This window comes from Stegostoma tigrinum, chromosome 14, assembly GCF_030684315.1.
Source record: "Stegostoma tigrinum isolate sSteTig4 chromosome 14, sSteTig4.hap1, whole genome shotgun sequence".
Taxonomy (NCBI): domain Eukaryota; kingdom Metazoa; phylum Chordata; class Chondrichthyes; order Orectolobiformes; family Stegostomatidae; genus Stegostoma; species Stegostoma tigrinum.
The window spans coordinates 58,222,817-58,247,120 of NC_081367.1; the positions used below are offsets into that span (position 1 = coordinate 58,222,817).

The 24,304-nt window shown below is 42.7% G+C and overlaps 1 protein-coding gene across 1 annotated transcript in view; it reads right to left on the minus strand.

Moving 5' to 3' along the window:
• LOC125457587 (choline-phosphate cytidylyltransferase A-like) overlaps positions 1–24,304 on the minus strand; it is a 56,855-nt gene that overhangs the window by 6,410 nt on the left and 26,141 nt on the right. Inside the window, exons 5-8 of the mRNA XM_048542015.2 lie at positions 20,681–20,832; positions 18,066–18,144; positions 7,217–7,359; positions 5,768–5,956 (exon numbers count right to left, since the gene is read on the minus strand). Of these exons, the coding sequence (XP_048397972.2) occupies positions 5,768–5,956; positions 7,217–7,359; positions 18,066–18,144; positions 20,681–20,832 (563 nt within the window). The remainder of the gene's footprint in view (positions 1–5,767; positions 5,957–7,216; positions 7,360–18,065; positions 18,145–20,680; positions 20,833–24,304) is intronic.

A 24,304-nucleotide genomic window follows, 5' to 3' on the forward strand; every position in this document is an offset into this window, starting at 1 on the left:
CATCAGTGAGCACAGAGGAGACACAGTCCTTGAGACTAGTTTACACCATCAGAAGAAGAGGTGATGGTCGCATGGTTAATTTTACCCTACTCCACACCTTCTCACGGGGGGAAGGAGGGCTGGGATTCTCGATATGATCCCTGCCTTGACTATAATGTTTGAGTGACTGAATGATGCTTAATGACTGAGATAATGTACAATTCTACTTCTGGCAAAAAGTGCCTTATGATACTTTTGATCTGAAATTAACCCATTAACATGATGTTTAGATCACATAACATGGCTGCCATCAACATGAAGACAAGTTTTCACCTTTACATGGATTATGCAGTTGTAACTTAAAGAGGTGACGTAATGAACAAATGCATCCATGATGGGTTGTTTGATGAGGATGAGGATGAGGATGAGGTGAAGTAGGTTTACCCTTTGTTAATTTTCTTACCACATGTCACAATGCCAATCTGGTTGATGCATTACCCATATCACTGAGGAGCAGTTTATCCCCCCAAACTATTCAAAAAGCCTGCTTTAAAATCTTTTCTGTCATTACATTAGATATGATTTAGGAAAGACATTTTCTTCAATGTTGGAAATATTCAGAGTCCTCTTGCAGTACCAAAGAATCGTAAGCTTTTAAGTGACCTTTACAGATGTAAAATTATTTTGAAATGGACTTTACAGTGTTATCATTTTGCAGCATCATTTCTGTTCTTTTCATTTTGTTGTGCCTTTATCCTTTGTCTCCTGAACTATTGAGTGTGAGAAGTATCTGTAACTGTTTGAAATACAAGATGTTTATTGTGTAGAGTTTTGGTCACTCTGTTATAGGAAAGACATAGCTAAACTGAAAAGTGCGCAAAGAAAATTTACGAGGATGTTGCCAGGGCTTGTAGGCCTGAGTTATAGGGACAGGTTGACCAGGATAGGACTTCATAATGTAGGAGAATGAGGAGTGACCTTATTGATGTGTATAAAATTGTGAGGTGCATATTTAGGATGAACGCATATAGTTTTTTGGAGGCACAGGTTTAAGGTGAGAGGAGATAGATTTAAGCAGGACCTGAAGAGCAACTTTTTCATGCAGAGTGTCATGCATATATGGAATGGACTGCTGGAGAAAGTGGTTGAGGCAGGTACAATAGCAACATTTAAAAAACATTAGGATAGGTACATGGACAAGAAGGGTTTAGAGGGATATGGACCAAATGCAGGCAATTGGAATGAGCTGAGTGGGTACTGTGGTCAGCATGGACCAGTTTGAGTCGTAGGGCCTGCTTCCATGCTGCATGACTCTACTCCTATGACTATGTATGCAATCCTCATGGACAGATTTACAAAATGGATACAACATAGGCCATTCAACCCATCATGTCTGTGCTGGATCCCTGAAGAAGCAATTGGCCTCATGCCACTGCAAGCCAACTCCCCATTGCCTTGCAGATTCCTCATTCTCTGATAATAATTCAATTTCATCCTGAATATTTTTTCTGCCTCTAAAACTGAGCAGATCAGAGGTATGCTCAAAGCTCGACGAGGCATTAGTCAGGAGTGTGATGGAATACTCTTCATGAGCCCTGAGACATTGAGCTCCAGTAATATTCAAGAAGCCTGACACCATCGAAGATGAAGCAACTTGCTTGATTGGCACACCATTCCCCACATTCATCATTCACTCTTTCCATCACCGCCAAATGGTCTAAGAAGCGCGTACTATCTACATGGTGCACTCTAGTAACTCCCCAGGCCTACCTTGACAGCAGCTTCGAAATTCATGACCTCTACCGTGGCAAAGCGAGGCAGGGAGGTGATGGCTTAGTGGTATTATCACTAGACTACTAATCCAGAAATTCAGCTAGTGTTCTAAGGACCGTGGTTTGAATCCCATCATGGCAGATGGTGGAATTTGAATGCAATGAAAAAATAATTTGGAATTAGGGATCTACGGATGATCTTGAAACCATCGTCAATAATACTCACCTGGCTCATGAACGTCCTTTGGAGAAGGAAATCTGCCATCCTCACCTGACATGCGACTCTACACCCACAGTAATGCAATTCAGTCATAGAGCCATAGCATAATACAGCATGGAAGCAGGCCTTTTGGCCCAAATGGGTCCATGCTTACCATGGTGTCCACTCAGCTGGTCCTAATTGCCCTCATTTGGTCCATATATCTCTAAACCCCTCCCCATCCATGCACCTATCCAAATATTTTTTTAAATGTTGCTATTGTACCTGTCCCACCACTTTCTCTGACCCCCATTCCATATATGTATCACTCTCTTTTTAAATCTTTCCCCTGTTGCCCTAAACCATCTGGTTTTCAATTTTCCATCCAAGGGAAAAAGACTATATGCATTCATCCTATCTATGCCCCTCATAATTTCATACATCTCATCAAGGTCATCCCTCATTCTCCTGCATTCCAAGGAGAAAAGTCCCATCGTGGCCAACCTCTCCCTACAGCTCAGGCCTACTAGTCCCGGCAATATCCTCGTAAGTCTTCTCTGCATACGTTCCAGTTTAACTATGTCTTTCCTATAACAGGGTGACCAAAACTGTATGCAATACTCCAAGTGCGGCCTCACCAACAACTTATACAACTGTAACATAACGTCCAAACTCCAATACTCAATGCCTCGATTGCTGAAGGCCAGCATGTTAAATGCCTTCTTCACCACCCTGTCTGTGACACCGCTTTCAACTAACTATGTACTTGTACTCTTAGGTCTCCCTGTTCCACATCATTCCTCAGGACGTTAGCATTTACTATACAAGTCCTACCTTGGTTTGACTTCCCAAAGTGCAACACCTCACACTTATCTGTATTGAAATGCATTTGTCAATCCTCAGCCCATTCCCCATCTGATCATGATGCCTCTGTAATTTTTGAAAACCTTTCTTGCTATCAACAATACCTCCTTATTTTGTATTGTCTGCAAAATTACTAATCAGACCTTGTACATTCACGTCCAGGTCATTTATGTCAATGACTTGGTGGACTGTCAACTGTCCTCTGAAATGGCCAAGCAAACCTATCAATTCAAGGGCAGCTAGGGATGGACAGTAAATGCTGACCAGCCAGCAATGCCAACATCCCTTATGTGAATAAATAAAAGACAAACTCTGGAAGGAAAGGGCAGCAGACACCTGGGAACACCACCACCTGCAAGTTCCCCTCCAAGGCACTCACCATCCTGACTTGAAAACATATCACAGTTCCCACAGTGTCAAAATCCTATAGGCTGCAGTGATTCAAGACATCAGGCTCACTACCTGCTTCTCAAGGACAATTAGAAAGGAGAAATTAACCCTAGCTCAGTGAGCAACATGTGCATATAATGAAAAAAAAAATTCTGGCAGTGCATTACTGATCTTAACCACACAGTACATGAAGGGATTCTGCATCTATTCACTATTTCTACTGCAACATGCCTTAATCTTCGCCTATTTTTCTCAATTCTTTCGCCAATGGTTCCTCCCAGCCTATGCTGTCTCAACTCCTTGTGATCTGATTACATCAAACAAATCCTCTCAATCACCTCTTCCCCACAGAGAAAGGTCATCTCACTCCTATGGTTTTGAATGCGCTTTATTTAGTTCTCCAAGAGACACCATTATCATATCCTCCTCCTTTTGTTCCTTAAATAACTTGCTCTCACTCCAACTATACTCCAGTGTAGAAGCATCACATTTTGCGATGCAATCCTCTTGGGCTTGTATTATTTTGGACCCAGCTACATTAATTGGTTTTATGGTTAACTCTAGTTCCACTACACTGTATCAGGTAATGCTGCGTCTGTTAGCTCTTTGTAGCTTTTTAATAGATTCACAGGCTTTCTTGTTACTTTCATTCCACTTCAAGGTCCCTAGGTGTCTCAAAGCCAGACTTCATTTTCCACCTCTGGATGTAGCCATGTACACATCTGCTGTAGCTTTGTAAGCAGCACTCTGACTCCCAGATTCCAGAGACTCAAGGACAAAATCGAGGCTCACACTCCAATGCTGTATTCAGCGGGTGTTGCAGTATCAGAGATGCAGTCTGTTGAGATTAAATCAAGACACCTTCTGCCCTGAGTTAAGTACAAAAGACGCTGTCGCTATTATATGGAAGAGGAGCCGAGGAGCTTGGTTTAGTGCCTCAAACCAACATTTGTCGTTCAACATTTATCATATTACACACAGCAGTGGATGCCGCATTGACGCTTGTGGGATCTTACTCGGGCTGCTATGTTTCCCTACATTACAGTAGTGAATGTGCTTCAGAAAGCACTTCACAGGCAGTATATCACAACAGCATACCCTGACGCAATAAAAGGTTTTAAACTAAACGTAAGTCTTCTCCCATTCACTTAGAGTCATAGAGCATGGAAACAGATCCTTCGGTCCAACCAGTCTGCGTTGATCATAACCCTAAATTAAACTAGTCCCACTTTCTTCCCTTGAACTCACTGAACAGATAAATGTTGCATTTCTCCTACAAACCAGGTGCCTTCATTGGTCAACTTCTCATTCTCACCAGCTTGGACGTAATTTTGTGTAGGGAAGGAGATGGTGGCAAGGTCACAATGTCATTGGACTAGTAAGTTAGTGCTCTGGGCCATGGTAGCTGGCAGAATTTAAATTCAAACACTTTCAAAGATCTGGACTCAAAAATGTCAGTAATGTGGACATGAAATCGATTAAGTGTAAAAATCCTTCTGATTCACTAATGTCCCTTAGTGAAGGAAATCTGCCATCCTTACCTAGTGTGGCCTACATGTGCCTCTAAACCTACAGCAATGTGGTTGACTCTTAACTGTGGCTCTAGCAAGGCACTTCCAGGACAATTATGGGAGTGGGAAACAAATGTTGACCTCCCTAGTGGCACCCTGATTCCATGAAAGAATGAAGAAAAGGTAGCCTGTTTTAAAGCCTCAACTTGAAATTAGTTACATGGAGAAAACATATGTTCTCGAATTGTTAAAGGCCTTATTTCTTTTAGTGCTCTTTATTTATTTATTTACATTAGGATAGTGAGCACATTTCAAAGTAATCAGCACTTTGAAGTGTCCAGAGGTGACCAATGTTATATAAATGCGAGTTAGTCCTTTCATCATAACATTTAATCTTCTATTTAATTATAAATCTTTCCTCTACTATCTTGCCATTTCATCACGTTTTATTTTACTTCGTGGCACCCGTGTTAAAAAAAATCCCAACAGGCCTTGGTATAGTGCTTTTAGTTGTCTTCCATCTAATAAGTCCAGTTTACCCAATTACTCCAGATTTAATCTACCTGCTCCCAGGTGAGGTTCAATCCATTTGAAGAGCTTAGGAAAGTGATGCCCTGTCTAAGTGTCTTTCTTTTAAATACAAAACAAAGAAACTGCAAATGATATGCTTACCTTGCTCCCAGAGAAAGAGTCAATCTTCAACTATATGAATGTCCAATTCTGAGAAAGGGTCACCCAACCCAAACATTAACTGATTTTTTTCCCCACAGATGCTGCCAGGCCTGTTGAGCTTTCTCAGCAGTTTCTGTTCTTGCTTCCGATTTTCAACATCCATAGTTCTTTCGGTTTTTATATAAACGTTATTGCTGTTGTCAGACTTTTTTGTACCTCGCTGCTTATGGATAAAAAGTTTAATAAACCACTTAAGAGACATTGAGTGCGCCTGGGGCCAGGAATTGGGATTCTGATGATAATCAAAAAAACTCCTCTTCTCTCAATCACCCTTACGTTTACTGTTACGGAAACGTGTTACTAATTGTGAAAATGCTTACCAAGGCTCCCTCCGGCCCAAACATCTCCAGGAAGTTTCCGATGAATTCTCTTGATTTCTCCTCCCATTTCTGAATCAGGTCAATGCTCTTCTCCTCAACTTTCTGAACAAACTCCTTCGACTTCTCCTCCACATCTTTAACTTTCTGCTTCACTTTATCAACTCGTTCCTGCAAGTTGTATTTCTTCTCCTGGAAAGCAGAAAAAATGAGAGAATGAGTCATAAAGTAACAGAACAAGAAAAAGTAAGAGTGCAAAAGCATGTGAGTGTGAAGAAGGTGCATGTGAGGTGGGGGGGGGGGGGGGAGAGAGAGAGAGAGAGAGAGAGAGAGGGGGAGAGAGAATGATTTCAGAAAGGAGGGTGCACACCAGATTGAGAGACACCAGGCTTTTAGGAAAGCATTCTGGAACACGACTCACTGCATGCTAATAAAAATTCTTATGTTCTCCTGGGTTTTATTTGCCAATTATCTTAATTCTGTGTGCTTCTGTTATTGACCTTGCCTGCCAGGGCAAGTTTCTTTTTATATACTCTGTTAAATCTTTGTCTCTGCCCTCATCGTGACCAAGGCTTTTCCTCAAGACAGTTTCCTCATGTTGGTGAGAAGATGGCAGAAGAGTAGCAAGTCTCCATGCAGGCTTTTTCCTGGGACTCAGCTGCTCCCGTGTGCTTTTTACTTCTGCTTTTCTTCGGTCTTTGTTTTTCATTCCTTTCTCTTGCCTTTGGAGCTTTTCGCAGCAGGTTAGTCAGCGAAATCGGCACAGCAGCTACAGCACACATTGCACAGAATGGCAGCTCCTCCCAGTGGTCAGAGGCAGCAGCAGGAACATCCTCCCTGGATTCAGGGCTAGCAGCAGCAGCTGTAGCAAAGCTCTTCCAGCGATCAGAGGCGACGGTGAACTTTTCAAGATTTGGTGCTGGCACGGGGACATCTTGTGGGAGGGCAGCCAGATCAGGTCCCTTGGCAAGACAGAGGTGGTGATCTGGTCTGGCTGTGGAGCCCGGTCCTCCTGGCATTAACGAGGCAGTGGCTGCAGCATGTAATGCCTGGAGTCAGGACTCCGGGTATTATTGAGGTGACGACAGAGGCAGGGACTCCTGGTTGTGGGCACAGGAGCGGAGGTGGCAAAGGTGGCGCAGGTGTCATTGGTGAGCTGGCTCTGGGCTCAGGGCTCAGGATTCTCTTGCAGTTACATCTGTTATCCTTTTTATTCTTAAGCTGTTCAAAACGGCACTGGATTGTGGCGAGGGTTGAAACTTTTCACGTATTTTATGGTAATATTTGCTGTAAAAGTGACAATAAATAATAAATCAAACCGCTGGCTCAGATGATTCTTTGCTAGCAAAACTTGATTAAAAAAACCCTTTCGTGCCAATGCCAAAAGTGAGCATGGAGCATGTGAAATGAAATTCTGAACCCGTGTTCCCTGCTCCACGAATGACTACTCACATTTATAAAGCTGACATTGAGCTCCTTGGCAGTGTAACCACGCTGCAGATTTCTACGTACATATACGTCATAATCCCGCACAATCCTGGTTATGATATCTGATGTGGAGATTCCTTCTGTTCTTTGAGTTGGGGCAAACATACCTGTAAGTCACAGACGGACGTTAAGCAGATCATTCAGCCTTAAAATATGCCCTGGTGGTACTTTCAAAACACCTTTCAACACTTCAAGGGATACCTCAAGTCCTTTATGACTCAGGCAATATACTTAAGTGGAAAATACAAAGCAGACCATTTTCTCACAGCAAGCTCCCACAAACATCAATAATGATATCAATCGGATAACCCGTTTTGCTACATTGGACGTATATAATTCCATCGCTCTTCAAAATAGTTCGACGGCATACTACACAATGATCTGACAGGGCAGACTAGGCTTCGGTCTAATGTTTTATTAAAAAAAATCTGACAGCACAAACACTGAAAAATCAGCTTTGCTTATGAACTTAGCTCTCTGAAATGCATCATGAACCCATGGCCTTCTGATTCAGAAATATGGTGATATCTACTGAGCCACAGCAGACATCAAACAAATAGTTCGCTGTGTAAAAATACTCGAGTGCATGTATAATTGTTAGGCTTGAACATTGCTGAAAAGAGGGACATGCTGTCAAAGACATTTGTCTTATGCTCATCAGGACAATGGCAAAAGTGCTGAAACAAACACGCACTTAGACTGCAGAAGTAGAGAGGTGCTGACTGGTTGGCAAACCAAATCCAATTGGCTGAGACATTCATGAGTCTGCAGGAATGCATCCTCTGCAAACAAAGGGAACATTTTCGATCCTGTGCTTTTTTCTGAAAAGCTGGGAGATTGGGGAATGATCAGTGTCCCATGGCTTTGTCCATGGTTCAACAGATGGCTTGCCAAACAATCAGCATCTACTGTCACTTAGTATAAACTGTTGTGGTTTGAAATTTAGCATTTTAGTGTTTGTCCCAGCAAACAAAAGGTGAACAATTTTGACATGTCTCTCTCTTCAGTAAGACTGAAGTTCCTATCTATCAAGTAGCAGGCTCTTTCTTTTGGATTGTTAAAGGTCCAATACTATAAGTCATATGCACAGTGGTTAACTCAGCAAGGATGAAGTATCCGGAAACGGAATCCCACTTATTACTATGCAGTGTTACCAGTGATAGAAAAAAGACATGAACTAAATTGCAGGAAGAGTTAAACAACAAACAGATTCAGGTTTAGCAAAGCACCAAGTCAATACTGTAGTTTGATGGCCCAGCCATAGTGAAGGTGTTTTCCTGTTCATGATTATATGTTACTGTAGGAGACTGCACAATAAGAACTGTAATCAGAGTGCAGTATAGATTTTTTAAAAAATAATTCATGAATGCAGTCATTGGTGACCAGGCCAATAATTAATGCCCATCCCTAATTGCCCAGAGGACAGTTAAGTGGCAACCATATTGCTGTGGGTCTGGTGTCCCACGTAGGCCAGATCAGGTAAAGATGGCCGATTTTCTTCCCTAATAGGACATTAATGAACCAGGTGAGTTCTTGTGACATTTGACAATGGTAATCATTAGATTCAAATTCCAGATTTGTATTGAATTCAAATCCCCATGACTTTACCTAGATCTCTGGATTAATCGCCTCGCAATAATACCACTAGGCCATCGCCTCCCCATTAGGCCTTCTTGGCTACTCTGGCTCTCTAAATGACTACTGGTTTTATGTCATTACAAAGTATTTCATGCAAACGAGATTAACTCTTGGCTAAATTAGGTCCCTTTTAAACCTCAGGATAGTGCCAATTAACGAGCTGGTGCCATGTTAATAAAACGGAAGAAAACACCGTAAGTTATTATTCTGATAAGAAGTTATGTTTATAACTAAGCATACAAATATCACCAGGCTCAGTGAGAAAGGAACTTATGTGAGGCTAAATTGCCACTTGCTGGTATATATTGGAAGATATGACAGAGATCACATAACAGTATGACTGATACATTTTGTAGCAGGTAATCTGACATTGTACCTTCACAGATAACTGGTCAGCCAGTTTCTGAGAGTCTTTGGTATGCAGTCCTCAGATCTAACCTGGATTGGTTAGTTGCATACTCACCCAATAGATACACTACCAACCAGTAAACAGACATGCTTGGATGTGCAATGTTAATAAATCAACTTGGTTTATTTCCAGAGTCCAAAACTATTTAATTTGGATTAAACTAATTGTTTGATCTAATATTTGCTAAGTTGCAGTTGCTGTGACGAGAGCAATGAACTTCTATGTTCCAGGTTTTAACCACCACATTGGGGGTGAAAGCTGTCAGAGAAACATTCAGCACTTTCCACCAAGTCCACATTGCTCGACTGATGCACAGATTAAGACCCCAATAATCTGTGGGAAACATGTAGGTCGTACTCTGCTGGATTTTCAGTCAATCACAATATCACTGGGTCAAGATCATGGATCTCTCTTAGTGGCACTGTGGGTAACAGCTCAAGGCAGCAACTCACTGCCACCCGTATGGCAATTAGGGATGAGCAATAAATACTGATCCTGCCAGCAATATCGATATCCCAAAATTGAGGTTTTTTTAAAAAATCCGATAATTCTGCCTTTAGAGCCTATAAACCAAAGGAATGGCGTTGCATGGGCCGAAAATCACTACAGCCATTTCTTTCCTGTGCAGCATTAATCTCCAACTCCAAAATCGTCCAGCCTTTGTTCTGACAGTTGATTTCCAAAAAAAAGACATCAACACCATTGAAATACCAGCTAAAAGTGAAGTCAACCAAGTAAATGAGAAAAGCTTAACTGGTTTTGTGCACTGTTCAAACGTCTAAAGTGCTTTCTAAAATCAGCTCTCTTGCGACAGTTACAATGTTTAAAATGCATTTAGATAAGGATATGAATTATTAATGTTTGGAGGGATATAGGCGAAGGGCAGGCAGTGGCACTAGTTTAGTTTGGGATTATGGTCGATATGGGCCGGCTGGACTGAAGGGTCAGTTTCCATGATGTATGATTGTGTGACAGTATAACTCTGAATTGCCTGGCTCAAATTTTAAGGATATTTTTGGTCTGTATTTCCTAACCAGAACAAACAATTTCTCTCGATCCATTAAAGCAAATCACCATAAACTCAAAGACTGCTTGAACTAAGAAAACACAACAGTAAGATGCACAACAGCAGTACAATAAGTGATAATAGGATCTGCAGATGCTGGAGAATCCAAGATAATGAAATGTGAGGCTGGATGAACACAGCAGGCCCAGCAGCATCTCAGGAGCACAAAAGCTGACGTTTCAGGCCTAGACCCTTCATCAGAGGAAGCTCTGTTGAAGGGTCTAGGCCCGAAACGTCAGCTTTTGTGCTCCTGAGATGCTGCTGGGCCTGCTGCGTTCATCCAGCCTCACATTTCATTATCAGCAGTACAATAATATCAGGTGCTGAGAAATATCTACCCTGTACTTTGCTATGCTGACCTTGGAATGCTTGAAATGAATTCCAGCACTCCAATTCCAGGCGTATCACACTTATCTTACATGTACAAACATTACAGTAAACCAGCAGGAGATATGGCCTTAGTTCTAAAGCTCAAGATGGAGAATGTGTTTGCAAAGGGAGAACCAGCAAAGGTAAACCATTACTTGTGAGAGTAGTCACAGGTATCTGAACAATAAATGCACTGGCGAACTGTAAAGAAATACCAGTGGCTTGTGTGAAAGGTACACAAATAACTATGGGATTTTTTTTGAATCCTCAAATGGATTGGTTGAATCAGATTGGCAAAACCCGTCTGGAAGTTGAACGCAAAGGTCAGAAGATTGAACACCGTGTCAAAAAAACAGCAGTGACTAAAAAAGGAGAAATTAGAGCACAGGATAAAGCTATGAAGAAACATAAAAATAGATAGTAAGAATTTTCAGGGCAATTTCAGTGAACAGTTCTTTCTACAGCCAGATAGCAGGCGATTCTTAACCTAGTAATATGCAATGTAACAGGATAAATTTAAGACATCTCACTAATGGCACCACTGGACAGTAGCGATCATAACAATTTTATTTTAAATTTGAAGATGAGAAGACTGAGTCCAGAACGAGTATTTCAAATCGAAATGAACACAGTTGAGAGTACAAAGACAAAGCTAACTGAAGTGAACTAGAAAATCTGGTTAAGAGAGTGATCAGAAAAGATGTGGTGGCAGACATTTATACATATTTCATACTCAGCATAAATACCTTCCAGTGGAAAAGATTCCAGGAGAAAGATGAAACATCCATTGTGAACAAATGAAAAAGTATAGCACAGAAACAAGCCCTTCAGCCTTCCAAGCCTGTGCGGACCATCATGCCGTTACAGGCCCTCCGCTTCTTCCTGTCCCGCAGGCCCGACCAGTCCCCCTCCACCGACACCCTCATCCGCCTAGCCGAACTCGTCCTCATCCTCAACAACTTCTCTTTCGATTCCTCCCACTTCCTACAGACTAAGGGGGTGGCCATGGGCACCCGCATGGGCCCCAGCTATGCCTGCCTCTTTCTAGGTTACGTGGAACAATCCCTCTTCCGCACCTACACATGCCCCAAACCCCACCTCTTCCTCCATTACATTGATGACTGTATCGGCGCCGCCTCTTGCTCCCCAGAGGAGCTCAAACAGTTCATCCACTTCACCAACACCTTCCACCCCAACCTTCAGTTCACCTGGGCCATCTCCAGCACATCCCTCACCTTCCTGGACCTCTCAGTCTCCATCTCAGGCAACCAGCTTGTAACTGATGTCCATTTCAAGCCCACCGACTCCCACAGCTACCTAGAGTACACCTCCTCCCACCCACCCTCCTGCAAAAATTCCATCCCCTATTCCCAATTCCTCCGCTTCCGTCGCATCTGCTCCCATGACGAGGCATTCCACTCCCGCACATCCCAGATGTCCAAGTTCTTCAAGGTCCGCAACATTCTGCCCACAGTGGTCGAGAACGCCCTTGACCGCGTCTCCCGCATTTCCCGCAACACATCCCTCACACCCTGCCCCCGCCACAACCGCCCAAAGAGGATCCCCCTCGTTCTCACACACCACCTCACCAACCTCCGGATACAACGCATCATCCTCCGACACTTCCGCCATCTACAATCTGACCCCACCACCCAAGACATTTTTCCATCTCCACCCTTGTCTGCTTTCCGGAGAGACCACTCTCTCCATGACTCCCTTGTTCGCTCCACACTGCCCTCCAACCCCACCACACCCGGCACCTTCCCCTGCAACCGCAGGAAATGCTACACTTGCCCCCATATCTCCTCCCTCACCCCTATCCCAGGCCCCAAGATGACATTCCACAATAAGCAGAGGTTCACCGGCACATCTGCCAACGTGGTATACTGCATCCATTGTACCCGGTGTGGCTTCCTCTACATTGGGGAAACCAAGCGGAGGCTTGGGGACCGCTTTGCAGAACACCTCCACTCGGTTCGCAATAAGCAACTGCACCTCCCAGTCGCAAACCATTTCCACTCCCCCTCCATTCTTTAGATGACACGTCCATCTGGTTCTCCTGCAGTGCCACAATGATGCCACTCGAAGGTTGCAGGAACAGCAACACATATTCCGCTTGGGAACCCTGCAGCCCAATGGTATCAATGTGGACTTCACCAGTTTCAAAATCTCCCCTTCCCCCACCGCATCCCAAAACCAGCCCAGTTCATCCCCTCCCCCCACTGCACCACACAACCAGCCCAGCTCTTCCCCTCCACCCACTGCATCCCAAAACCAGCCCAGCCTGTGTCTGCCTCCCTAATCTGTTCTTCCTCTCACCCATCCCTTCCTCCCACCCCAAGCCGCACCTCCATCACCTACCTACTAACCTCATCCCACCTCCTTGATCTGTCCGTCTTCCCTGGACTGACCTATCCTCTCCCTACCTCCCCACCTATACTCTCCTCTCTACGTATCTTCTTTTCTCTCCATCTTCGGTCTGCCTCCCCCTCTCTCCCTATTTATTCCAGAACCCTCACCCCATCCCCCTCTCTGATGAAGGGTCTCAGCCCGAAACGTCAGCTTTTGTGCTCCTGAGATGCTGCTGGGTCTGCTGTGTTCATCCAGCCTCACATTTTGTTGTCTTGGATTCTCCAGCATCTGCAGTTCCCATTATCACTAAAAACAAACCTGCCATTTTTTGATTCGAATCCATCTACGCACTCCCTACTTCTGTACCCATTTAGGTGCCTCTTAAATGTCTTCAACGTGCCTGCTTCCACCACCTCTTCTGGTAGTGCATTCCAGGCTGCCAACACTTTCTGCATGACAAACTTTTGTCACACATCTCCCTTAAACTTTCCTCCTCTGACCTTGAACCTGTGTACCCTTGTAATTGAAACTTCAACCCTGGGGAAAAGCCTCTGATTATCCACCCTACCTAGGCCTCTCATACTTTTGTAGACCTCTATCAGGTCTCCATTCAGCCGCCGTCTTTCCAGTGAAAACAATCCTAGTCTTTTTAACCTTTCCTCATTGTCAATGCCCTGCAGACCAGGTAACATCCTGGTGAACCCTCTCTGTACTCTCGCCAAAACTTCCACATCCTGCAGGTAGTGTGGTGACTAAAACCACACACAATAATCCAAATGCAGCCTAACCAGGGTTTAATATCGCTGTATCATGTTTTGCCAACTCTTGTACTCCACGCCCCAGGCGATGAAGGCAAGCATGCTATTTGTCTTCTTACTCACCTTAGCTGCCTGTGTTATCACTTTTGGGAACTGTGGACCTGCAAACCCAGATCCATCTGAATATTAGTGTCCCTAAGGGTTCTGCCATTATAATTCACACCAAAATTTGATCCTCCAAAACGCATCATCTCACATTTGTCTGGATTAAACTCCATCTGCCATTTCTGTGCCCAAGTCACCAATCTATCTATATCCTGTTATACACTTTTACAATCGTTGGCTCTATTTGCAATTCCACCAATCTTCATGTCATCAGAAAAATTGCTCATCTGACCACCCACATTTTCCTCCAGATCATTTATGTATACTACAAACAACAAAGAACATAAGACTGACCCCTGTGGAACACTGCTAGTTACCGGTCTCATCTCTGAAAAACATCCTTCCACCACTACCCTCTGTCTTCTATGGCCAAGTCAGTTTTCTAACCATAAAGCTCGGCCACCACAAATCCCTTGTGATTTTAGTTTTTGTACCAACCTGCTATGTGGGACTTTATCAAATGCTTTACTGAAGTCCAGATAAATTACATCCAACCCTTCTCTCATCAATTATCTTCATTACCTCTTCAAAAGGATCAATCAGGTTGGTGAGACATGACCTTCCCATGTTGCCTGTCACTACCTAGCCCATTTTCCTCCAAATGTGCATATAACTTGTCCCTCAGTATATTCTCCAAGGGTTTCCCCACCATAGACATCTTCACCGGCCTACGGTTTCCTGGATTATCCCTGCATCCTCTCTCAAACAAGGGAACAACACTCGCTAATCTCCAGTCCTCTGGAATTTCACTTGTGGTCAATGATGATGTGAAGTTATCTGCCAATGCTCCAGCTATTGCCTCCCTTGCCTCTGAGTAACCTGGGGTAGATCCAGTCTGGTCCTGGGGACTTGTCTATCTTAATGTAATTTAGGATTCCCAAAAACTTCCTCTTTCAATATGTTGACATTCTCTAGTGTATTCACACACTCATCCCCGACCTCAACATTAGTCACGTACTTCTCCTTGGTGAAAACCGATACAAAGTACTCATTCAGGATCTCCCCAACTTTCTATGTCTCTACGTATAACTTCCCTTCTTCATCTTTGAGTGGGCCTACTCTTTCCCTTGTTTACCCTCCTTTTGCTAACACATGCATGAAAAGCCTTCAAATTCTCATTGAACCTGTTTGCCACAGACATTTCATGGCCCCCTTTTGCCTTCCTAATTTGCTCACTTAAGTTCCTTTCTAATTTCTTTGTACTCCTCCAGGGTGATGGCCTAGTGGTATTAATTGCTGGACTGTTAATCAAGAAACCCAGATAACATTCTGGGGGCCCAGGTTTGAATTCTGCCATGGTAGACTGTAGAATTTGTCCTCAATAAACAAAAAATTCTGGAATTAAGAATCTAACAATGACCATAAATTCATTGTACTTTGTCAGAAAAACCCATCTGGTTCACTAATATCCTTTAGGGAAGGAAAATGCCATTCTCACCTGGTTGGGCCTACATGTGATTCCAGGCCCAATGTCCGACACTCTGAAGTGCCCTCTGCGCAATTAGGGAAGGGTATTAAATGCGACTTAGCCAGTGATGTCATCATGTCATTAATGAATAAAGGGGGTTAAAATAAAATAACGTTAAGCAGAGTCAACGAATGACTTAAGAAAGGAATGAGAAATTGGGTACAAGAGAAACTTAACCAGTAACATAAAAATGTATATTAAAGAGTTTCTACAGGTTATTAAAAAGCAAAAACGACAAACTGAAAACAGCATTCATTCTCCAGTGTGTGTCTGGAAATTAATAATAGGAAATAAGAAAAGAGTGCATTGAACAGATATTTGGTATTTGCCTTTACAGTAGGAAACATAAATAACACTCCAGAAATATTAATAAAGAGTTGAAAGCGAGGGAGGAACTTAAAAACTGTCACCAGGCAAAAGGGTACACAAATAAAAGCTCATGGTGCAGGGGATAATATTTTAGCATTGAGGGGATAGGGTGGCTAACAAGAAAAACAAAGAAGGTATAATCAACTCATTTTTGAGTTAATAAGATTAACAAGTGATTTGCCACAGGGACCAGTAATGGAGCCTCACCAGTGCAAAATTATGAGATGCAGAAACAGGGTAGAGTGTAAGAATCTCTTCTCCGTGGCATGTGTGTCTAAGACCAGAGGGGATAAGTTTGAAGCGAACAGCAAGTCATTTATAAGAAATTTGAGAAAAAGAGAGCAGTAGACATTTGTAATGTGCTGCCTCAGCATCTTAAAATGCCAGACCACAGTACACTATATACCATTTGCAAGGAAGCAGGCTTAGTGTTGTTTGGCTTTTGTTGGTCATCATAGATGTGGTGGGCAGAAGGGCCTGAATCTATGCTATATGATACTGTTTACAATCTATATCAATGACGTGGATGAAGGGACCAAATACACAGTTGCTAAATTTGCTGATATGACAAAAATAGGTTGGAAAGTAATTTGTTTTGAGAATACAGGGAGACTGCAAAGACAAAGATAAGTTCAATGAGCTGGCAAAAAAAAACAAAAAAAAAAAATCCACAGACTCAGTATAATGTTAGATTTATCCATTTTGGCAGGTACAAATGAAAAGCAATATATTATTTAAATGGAGGGAGATTTCAGAACTCTGCAGTACGTAGGCATCCAGGTGTCCTGGTACATGAGTCTCAACATGTGTGGACATAGGTGCAGCAAGTAATTAGAAAGACAAATGGAATGCTGCTGCTTATTGCAAGGAGAATGGGATGGAATAGGTTAGGAACATATTCACTTTTTCTTGAGTGATCTCAAAGAAACCCATGAAATTCTAACGGGAGGAGGAACGATAAACACAGAAACCATGTTTCCGATGACCAGACAGTCCAGAACCAAGGGTCAGAGTCTAAGGAAATGGGGCAGGCCATTTGGGCTGGATGAGAGAAATATCTTCACCCAGAGAGAGTGGGGAGATTGTGAAATTCTCTGCCACAAAAAGTAGTGGAAGCCAAAACAGTGAATGTTTTCAAAAAGAGTTAGATATAGTTCTTAGGGCTGAAGGAATCAAAGGGCGTGGGAGAAAGCAGGAAGACAGAACAGAGTTGGGTGATCAGCAATGATCGCACTGAATGCTGAAGCAAGGCAAAGGACTAAATGGCCTACTCCTACTCTTTTTTTTTATGTTCATGTTTCTGAAATTACAGAAGTTTGGCTCTCATTGCACAAGGCAATGAAGAGACTACAATTGGAATAGCATACAGTCTCCTTATTTAAGAAAGAATACTTTGCATTAGTAGTGCAGAGAAGGTTCACTTGACCCATTCCTGGGATGAAAGGGTTAACAAGGTGTAGAGCTGGATGAACACAGCAGGCCAAGCAGCATCAGAGGAGCAGGAAAGCTGATGAAAAATAAATGTCAGCTTTCCTGCTCCTCTGATGCTGCTTGGCCTGCTGTGTTCATCCTGGTCTACACCTTGTTATCTCAGATCCTCCAGCATCGGCAGTCCCCACTATCCCTGGGATGAAAGGGTTGTCTTATGAGGAAAGGGTGGACAGGCTGGGCATTATCATTTGGAGATTAGAAGAACTGAAAAGTAATCTCACTGAAACATAAGAGCTCGGAGAAAAATGACAGGATACTGAAAAGTTGTTCTCTCTTGTAGGCAGGATTAGAACTAGGAGGTGTATCTTAAAAACAAGGGAACCTATTCAATACAGAGCTGACATAACGTTTTTCCTCTACAACAGATGTTACTTTATGAAATAGTCTTGCCCAGAGCACAGTGTTGGAAGATTCGTCAAAGATTTTTAAATGTAGATTACATGAATTTCTGTCTGACAAGGGAGCAAACAAGTAGAGGGAGTAGACAGGAAAATAGACGTCACAGTGAGATCAGCCTGATATTATCAAATAGCACAGCAGGCTATAGGGGCCAAATGCCCTCTTTCTACATCTTATGTGTATGTTCATAAACCAGGATAGTAAAAGCTACACTCAAATCAGCCACGCTTTTATCAAATGGTGCAGTATGCTCAAAGAGTCAAATGGTCTGTTACAAGTCCTAATATCCTGAATCTGGGGAGCAGTCCATATCTAGACCAAATACAAACCTGCGTCTTTAATGTGTTTGTAAACATCATCGCTTCCTGCCGAAGAATATGGGATGTCATCATGGGCTACAAAGTCAATCTGCAACAGAATAAAAAAAGATTTTTAACAATTTCATATTAAAAATAAATTTCAGAATGTCTTGCAGCACCTTACAGTTCACACTCATGTACATGAGCATTTGCTGCCCACACGGCCTTATTTTCTATTGTTTTTGTCACTTACGTACTGCATCAGCTTCTGCCATTACAACTTCCTACATCAACATTCACCATTGCAACCATCTACATAGACCTGTCATATTGTAATTATACTAGTAGTGTCATATTGCTAGTTTTAGCAAGGACTCTAACAATGAAATGCCTTGAGTTCGCACTCTGGAATAGCTGTCAGGTTCACATGCTCAGGAAGGCAAACACAAAATGAGGAGTCAACTTTATGAATCTTTTCAGAGTAAGGTGGTTGTGGGTTTAATCCTATGCAAAACTTTAGCACAAAAGTCTAAGTTAAGACAACTGACAGCATGTTGCACTTTCAGATGAGAGTTAAATCAAGGCCCCTATTGCCCTTTTAGATAAACGTAAGACTGCCACTACACTAGTCTGAAGGCTGGAGTTATTGTCAAAAAGCAAAATTCTCCTTCAGTTGGAGTCATACCAAACACAATTAATGATGGTTATGGGCACTGGGAGTCAATCATATCAATCCAAGAACATCGTTGCAGGGGATCTTCAGGACACCGTCCTGGGCTTAAGGATCACCGCTGTTTCATCAAATAACTTTATCTCCATCAAAAAGTCATTGATGAGCACATAATGTTAAACACCATTTACAACTCCTCAGGCATTAAATCAGTCAGCATTCAAATGGAGCAAGATCTAGACAAAGTTCAGACTTTGTCAAGTAAAACTCATGCCACAAAGACAATGACCATCTCCAAAATGAGGCAATCAGCTTTTGACATTCACTGGCATTACCATTGTTTAATCTCTTACTACCAAGATGTCATGTGAATGAATAATGAGGAGACAAGTCCCCTCCGACAATATTTATCCCTCAAGCATCGTCACTAAAAATAGGGATTTTCTGATCATTATCACATTTCTGTTTTGAGCAGCTTGAGCTGAGAGAACTGATTCCTCCAGTCGCTGAAACAGTGACTATACTCCAAAAGTACTTCAATGCTAGTGAGGTGTTCTAGAACATCAAGTCAAGAAGGAGGCCTAATACAACTGAAGTCAATGGGAACTGGGGAAAACACTCCTTTGGTTGAAGTCATACCTAGCAGAAGGGAAGAGGATTGTGTTTTTTGGAGTTCAATAATCTCAGTTCAAAGATATTACCACCAGGGCAACCATCTTCTGCAGGCTCATCCCTTTATTGTAAGGTCAGATGTGGAGACTTTCAATGATGACTGCACAATGTGCACCTTAATTTGAGAATCATTAAATATGAAACATATATCCATAAAAAGCATTGACAACATTCAGGCATGGCCTGATAAATGGCAAATAACATTTGCGTGCACAAATACTAAGCAATGGCTATCTCCAGCAAGAGAAAATCTAACCGTTGCACCTGGCATTCAATTGTACCAGCATCACTGAATCCCTGAACTTGCTGGAGTTAACACAGACCAGAATCAGAACTGAACCAGCCATATAAATACAATGGTTACAAGAGCAGGTCAGAGGCTGGGAAACTTGCAGTAAGTAACTCGCCTTTTACCCCCAAACTCTTTCCGCCATCTCCACGGCATAAACAGGATTGTTATGGAATACTCCCCACTTGCCCAGATGGCTGCAGCTGCAACAATAATCAAGAAGCTTGACACCATCCAGAACAAAACAGTCTGCTCAGTTGGCACATCACCCAACCTCCCTGGCATCTACAAGATGTACGATAGTAATTTACCCAGGCTCTTCCAGCAGCTCCTTCCAAACATCTACCACTTAAAAATATACCAGTATTCCTTTCGTGTTGCTGGTTCAAAATCCTGAAACTTCCTTGCCAATGGTACTGTGGACTATGTGATTCAAGAAGGCAGTTCACCATCATCTTCTCAAAGGAAATTAGAGATAAGTAATACATGCTTGCCCAGTGACACCCACATCCCATGAATGAATTTTAAAAACAAAAAAATTTAAGGGCCAAATATATGGGTCTGGATTTATAAGTACCTCCCTAAAGGGCATTAGTGAATCAGACGGGATTTTAGATGGCAGTTTCACAGTCGCAATGACAGAAATGGCTTCTCATTCCAGATTTTATTCATTGAATTTAAATTCCAGCAGCTGCTGTGGTGGGATCCAAACCCATGGTCCCAGGGCATTGGCCTGGTCTTCTGGACTGCTAACCTAGTGACACTATCAATGCAACCATCTTTTCACTTTGGCCTCCCCTTCCACTTGCAGAAAGCTGATATGGACAGGTTACACATTGCTTTGCCTTCACACTCCACCAGCATTTTCTGGTTGCTGTGCTCTAGACGAGATGAAACAGCTCATCATGGTCAGCACTAACTAGTCACTTTGATGAATTGCTGCTGGATTGTACTTTAAACCAGATTGAACTTCCTGAGGCAGACAGCATTATGTTTGAATTAAAAAAGCCTTACCCTGTGCATTTCCAGGAACTCAGCCGAAAGTGACCAGGGTGCGTTTCTTACAACCTCATCAACATAGCGGCAATGCCTGACTGCATCATATCGCTCAGCCTCATTCATTACTGTGAAACCTTTGAACTGGTGGGTCAGGTCATCATTGCACACTGCAAAAGGTGAGAAGAAAACAAGGTTCAGTTAAGCTACTTAAAGCTATGACTTGGACTCAGCATGCCAACTCACCTGAACTCTGCTCAGAAATCTGCAATTCCTATTCCAGGTACAGTACTAGGGGACGGTAGACCAGAAACCCAGAAATCACAAGTTCAATTTCCACTGTGGCATGAAATTAGTTGAATCCAAGTGTTAGAACCAGAAAGTTCAAGCAATATCCTGAGACTGCTCCTACACAAACCTGCAATCCAGAACAACCCCAACAATCTAGCGTTTCTATCAATTCAATGTCTGAAATCCAGCACCCTTGGGAAACAGGCCACACCAGATGTGGGATTGACCCAGATTCTGGATTACCCACGAACAGTGCAGGGAACCAAGGACCAAGGAAAATGCAGATCTTAAGGTGCAGTAATAGACTCGGGCTGTGTGCTCGTACAACTCTCACAGATTACATCTTCCGCTAATAGTCCACGAATGGTCTCTTTGTTTCCAAGCTCTCTCTGTTCTGGAGGGGCAGTCAGCTCTGATATGATAAATTGTCCAATTTTCTGACAATTTCTGCTTTGGACAAATGGATTCTGTGTAAAATTCTTACTGCATGGACAGTTTCATTGAGAATAAGTCTACTTCCAGTATAGCTCTCATGTTTACAGACCCAGCCAGGCCATTGAAGCATGTAACAATACCAGGATCATGAATTGTTGAGCTACGTTTTAGAGATAGTCAGAAGGAGAAGAGTGTTTTTCTGAGTTTTTTTTATTTTTTCCTGGGATCTTTTGCAAATTAACATTAGAAATGCTTGCTACCTGGTTACCGATCTTCTCCTGCCAGTGAAATCAGGTTCTCCCCATCAACTGTATCAAAACCTTTCAGTTTCTAATGTTCCTAGGATTGATGATAACTGACAACATGCCCTGGACTTTCCATGTAGATGCAACAGTCAAGAAGGCACAACAACACTTCTTCCTCAGGTGGCTCAGGAAATCTGGCATGTCCATCAGGACCCTCATCAACTTTTAGAGATGCACCGTTGAAAGCATACTGTCTGAGTGCATAATGTCCTGGTACGGCAACTGTTCTGCCCAGGACTGTAAGAAACTACAGAAGATGATGGAGTACGCAGCCCAGAGCATTACAGAAGCCAACCTTCCATCCATGAACTCTATTTACATGGCTTGATGCTGCAACAAGGTTGCCAACATCATCAAAGACCCATCACAGCCCAGTAATGCTCTCCTACAACATCTCCAACAGGCAGAAGCTACAGGAGATTGAACACACAGACCATTCAGGACCAGGTTCTACCCTGCTGATCACTAGACTGATGAATGGACTATCTAACTTCAAATAATGCTGGTCTTGCCTCGCGCAAGCCCTGTGTGATGCAACCTGCAAGCCTCTTCAGTTTTTTTCTCACCCTATGAACTGTATGTCCTTGTTTACTATGATCCGCCTGTACTGCTCGTAAACAAAACTTTTCACTGTATTTTGATAGAAATGACAATAAATAAATCAAATCAAATCAATTCAATCTCCTCTTAACTTTCTTTGCTGTTCAGAAAACAGCCCCAGTTTCTACAGGAACTAAAACAAAGCTGCTGGAAAAGCTGAGGAGGTCTGGCAGCATCTGTGAAGGAGAAAACAGAGTTAACGCTTTGGGTCCGGTAACCCTTCCTCGGAACTTCCTCAGAAGAAGGGTCACCGGACACGAAGCATTAATTTTGTTTTTGTTCCTGATTTACAGCAGTTCTTTTGGTTTTCATTTAGTATTTACCCAGCTTCTACAGTCTTTCCCCATCACTATATCATAGAACATAGAACATTACATCACAGTACAGGCCCTTCAGCCCTCGATGTTGTGCCAACCTGACATACCAATCTGAAGCCCATCTAACCTACACTATTCCATGTATGTCCATATGCTTGTCCAATGACAACTTAAATGTACCCAAAGTTGGCGAATCTACTACCGTTGCAGGCAAAGCGTTCCATTCCCTTACTACTCTCTGAGTAAAGAAACTACCTCTGACAACTGTCCTATATTTTTCACCCCTCAATTTAAAGCTATGCCCCCTCGTGCTCGCCGTCACCATCCTAGGAAAAAGGTTCTCCCATCCACTCTATCTAACCTTCTGATTATTTTATATGTTTCAATTAAGTCACCTCTCAACCTTCTTCTCTCTAACGAAAACAGCCTCAAGTCCCTCAGCCTTTCCTCATAAGACCTTCTCTCCATACCAGGCAACATCCTCGTAAATCTGCTCTGCACCCTTTCCAAAGCTTCCACAACTTTCTTACAATGCGGTGACCAGAACTGTATGCAATACTCCAAGTGCGGCCGCACCAGAGTTTTGTACAGTTGCAGCATAACCTCATGGTTCCGGAACTCGATCCCTCTATTAATAAAAAGGTGGTAAAAAGTTTGAAACATGTTAAACTGCAGGATCATACACTAAATTTCCCAGTCAGCCAAACACATTTCCTCTACATTTTTTTCCAGTGACTATGCTAAAGAAACAAACTTTAACTGTTGATGAATCAGAAACAGATGACATTGGAAAATTACAAGACCATTCAGCATCCAAGACAAAATAGCCTCATCACCTTTCAACCTCAGGAAATCAAAGTACTTTCATAGGCAATTTCGTACCTTTTGAAGTATAGTCATCAATATAATTAGGAAACATAACCAATTTGCATACAACAAGCACCCACAGACAGCAATGTGATAATGACCATATAATTATTAAAGTGAGATTGGTAGAGGGATGAATATTACCCGAGACAGCAGGGAGAATCCCTCATACTTCTTAAAGACCCAGGCACGTGATTTTTTGCATTCACCTAAGGAGGCAGCTGGATTCCTGGTCTAAGACCTCATGAGAAAGACAGCACTTCAGACGGTGCAGCACTCCTCTAATACTGGAGAGTCCATCTGGACTACAACCTAACAAGCTTCCATTTCAGGACAGCACGACACACTGGATCGACATTGCTGACATAGAAACATAATGCTTCTAATTTCTTTTCCTCCAGACTGCTGCTGAACGACAAAGGTTGAAAGCCAGAACCAAAGCAAGTGGTACGTTTTAATCTGCAGTTTGAGAGGGAGAAGGGAGAATCAGAAGTGTCAGTATTGCAGTTGAATAAAGGGAACTATGGAGCTATGAGGGAGGAGCTGGCCAAAGTTCAGTGGTACAATACCCTAGCAGGGATGGCAGTGGAACAACAATGGCAGGTATTTCTGGATATAATGCAGAAGGTGCAGGATCAGTTCATTCCAAAGAGGAAGAAAGATCCGAAGGGGAGGCGGGGGCGGCCGTGGCTGACGAGGCAAGTTAAGGACTGTATAAAGATAGAAGAGAAGAAGTATAACATAGCAAAGGTGAGTGGGAAGCCGGAGGACTGGGAAGCTTTTAAAGAGCAACAGCGGATAACTAAAAAGGCAATATGCAGAGAAAA